The sequence below is a fragment of the Molossus molossus genome, unplaced genomic scaffold, assembly GCF_014108415.1.
Source record: "Molossus molossus isolate mMolMol1 unplaced genomic scaffold, mMolMol1.p scaffold_m16_p_22, whole genome shotgun sequence".
Lineage (NCBI taxonomy): Eukaryota > Metazoa > Chordata > Mammalia > Chiroptera > Molossidae > Molossus > Molossus molossus.
Window position 1 is genome coordinate 37,530,821 of NW_023425358.1, and position 2,811 is coordinate 37,533,631.

A 2,811-nucleotide genomic window follows, 5' to 3' on the forward strand; every position below is an offset into this window, starting at 1 on the left:
GGAGGCGGCGAGAGGCAAGGGGTGTCGGGGACCATCCCGAGGGGTCCCCCGGAAAGGGGGCGCAGGCGGGAGGCGGCGAGAGCGAAGTTGGAGGCCGGCGGAGAGAGGGCGAAGGAGAGGCGGGCAGGACAGACGGAGGCGCCAGGCGGGGTGTCCCAGCCGGGCGGCGACGCGGGCGGGACAGCGATGCGCCCCGCGGGGCCCGGAGCCGGCGGCTGGGCGCGGGAGCAGGCGGCGGGGCCGCCCCGCTTTCTTATGCAAAGCAGCGGCGGAGGCGGGGCGCGCGCCCGGGGGCGGGGCCTGTCACCACTCGGCTTTTCCCCCTTTGCCTCTTTGCGAGTCTTCTCACCCCGGGACGCAAACCTCAGAAACAGCTGCGGGCTGGCCCGGGCCGAGGCCGGCGCGGGGGTGGAGAGGAGCCGCGGCGCGCTGGCCCGGCCGCCGTGTGCCCGCGCCGCCCGCCCGCTCCGGACGCGCCCCCCGGGCGCCCCCAGAAGAGGCCAAAGTTTGCCGGCGGAGACTCGCAGCCCGCGCCGAGCCTCCGAGGCTCCCTTCGCTTCCCGGTATTGTTCGCCAACTTTGCTCCTCTGCTCCGCGGCCCCACCTCGGCGGAGGCCGGGCGCGGGGAGCAGGGCCAGGCTGGGCGGGCATGGGCGGGGGCCCGGGCCGGGACTCGGAGCCGGGGCCAGCAGCCCGAGCCCGGGAGCGGCACCGCTGAGGGGAGCGGACCTCCCCGAGCAGGCGCGTCCGACACCACCATGCAGCGCCCGGGTCCCCGCCTGTGGCTGGTCCTTCAGGTGATGGGGTCGTGCGCCGCCATCAGCTCCATGGACATGGAGCGCCCGGGGGACGGCAAGTGCCAGCCGGTCGAGATCCCGATGTGCAAGGACATCGGCTACAACATGACCCGCATGCCCAACCTGATGGGCCACGAGAACCAGCGCGAGGCCGCCATCCAGCTGCACGAGTTCGCGCCGCTGGTGGAGTACGGCTGCCACGGCCACCTCCGCTTCTTCCTGTGCTCGCTGTACGCGCCCATGTGCACCGAGCAGGTCTCCACCCCCATCCCCGCCTGCCGGGTCATGTGCGAGCAGGCCCGGCTCAAGTGCTCCCCGATCATGGAGCAGTTCAACTTCAAGTGGCCCGACTCGCTGGACTGCAGCAAACTCCCCAACAAGAACGACCCCAACTACCTGTGCATGGAGGCGCCCAACAACGGCTCGGACGAGCCAGCCCGCGGCTCGGGCATGTTCCCGCCGCTCTTCCGGCCGCAGCGGCCCCCGGGCGCGCAGGAGCACCCGCTGAAGGATGGGGGCCCCGGGCGCGCGGGCTGCGCCAACCCGGGCAAGTTCCACCACGTGGAGAAGAGCGCGTCGTGTGCGCCTCTGTGCACGCCCGGCGTGGACGTGTACTGGAGCCGCGACGACAAGCGCTTCGCCGTGGTCTGGCTGGCCGTGTGGTCCGTCCTCTGCTTCTTCTCCAGCGCCTTCACCGTGCTCACCTTCCTCATCGACCCCGACCGCTTCCGCTACCCGGAGCGCCCCATCATCTTCCTCTCCATGTGCTACTGCGTGTCCTCGCTGGGCTACATCATCCGCCTCTTCGCAGGAGCCGAGAGCATCGCCTGCGACCGGGACAGCGGCCAGCTCTACGTCATCCAGGAGGGCTTGGAGAGCACCGGCTGCACCCTCGTCTTCCTGGTGCTCTATTACTTCGGCATGGCCAGCTCGCTCTGGTGGGTGATTCTCACGCTCACTTGGTTCCTGGCTGCCGGCAAGAAGTGGGGCCACGAGGCCATTGAGGCCAACAGCAGCTACTTCCACCTGGCGGCCTGGGCCATCCCGGCCGTGAAGACCATCCTGATCCTGGTGATGCGCAGGGTGGCGGGGGACGAGCTCACCGGCGTCTGCTACGTGGGCAGCATGGACGTGAACGCGCTCACCGGCTTCGTGCTCATCCCCCTGGCCTGCTACCTCGTCCTCGGCACCTCCTTCATCCTCTCCGGCTTCGTGGCCCTCTTCCACATCCGGAGGGTGATGAAGACGGGCGGGGAGAACACGGACAAGCTGGAGATGCTCATGGTGCGGATCGGGGTGTTCTCGGTGCTCTACACCGTGCCGGCCACCTGTGTGATCGCCTGCTACTTCTACGAGCGCCTCAACATGGAGTACTGGAAGGTGCTCGCCACGCAGCGGAAGTGCAGGGTGAACAACCAGACCAAGAGCCTGGACTGCCTGATGGCCGCGTCCATCCCCGCCGTGGAGATCTTCCTGGTGAAGATCTTCATGCTGCTGGTGGTGGGCATCACCAGCGGGGTGTGGATCTGGACGGCCAAGACGCTGCAGTCCTGGCGCGGCGTGTGCGGCCGCCGGTTCAAGAAGAAGAACCGGAGGAAACCAGCCAGCGTCATCACCCACAGCGGGATTTACAAAAAGGCCCAGCACCCCCAGAAAACGTACCCGGGGAAATGCGAAATCCCTGCCCAGCCTCCCGCCTGTGTGTGAACCGGCTGGGGGGGCGGGGGGCAGAGCTGGGAACTTTCCCACAGAGGGTACGGTGGCCGGCAGAGCCAAACAGGGTGCTCTTCTTGGTCGGTTGGCTGGTTGGGTGTTGTTGTTTTTTTAAATAAAAGAAAAAGAAAAAGATAAAAAAGTGTTTACCCTGAAATTCAGGGTGCTGTGCTACACTCAAAGGCAACTGGACAGAGGGTTCGGTTTGCGGCCGGCCGGTCGGGGCGAGCTCCTGGCCAGCAGCCCCTGGTGTAACTAGTTGAGTAACTAGTCGTGGTGAAGCAGTTGATTCAGCCCCCCA

At 67.5% G+C, this 2,811-nt stretch overlaps 1 protein-coding gene across 1 annotated transcript; it reads left to right on the forward strand.

Annotated features, from left to right (window-relative positions):
- The first annotated feature begins 707 nt into the window (after positions 1-707).
- On the forward strand, positions 708-2,572 carry FZD10 (frizzled class receptor 10). The gene has a single exon (XM_036276917.1). It carries the CDS (start codon positions 759-761, stop codon positions 2,502-2,504), a length of 1,746 nt encoding a protein of 581 aa, XP_036132810.1. The 5' UTR covers positions 708-758; the 3' UTR covers positions 2,505-2,572.
- Positions 2,573-2,811: the final 239 nt, after the last annotated feature.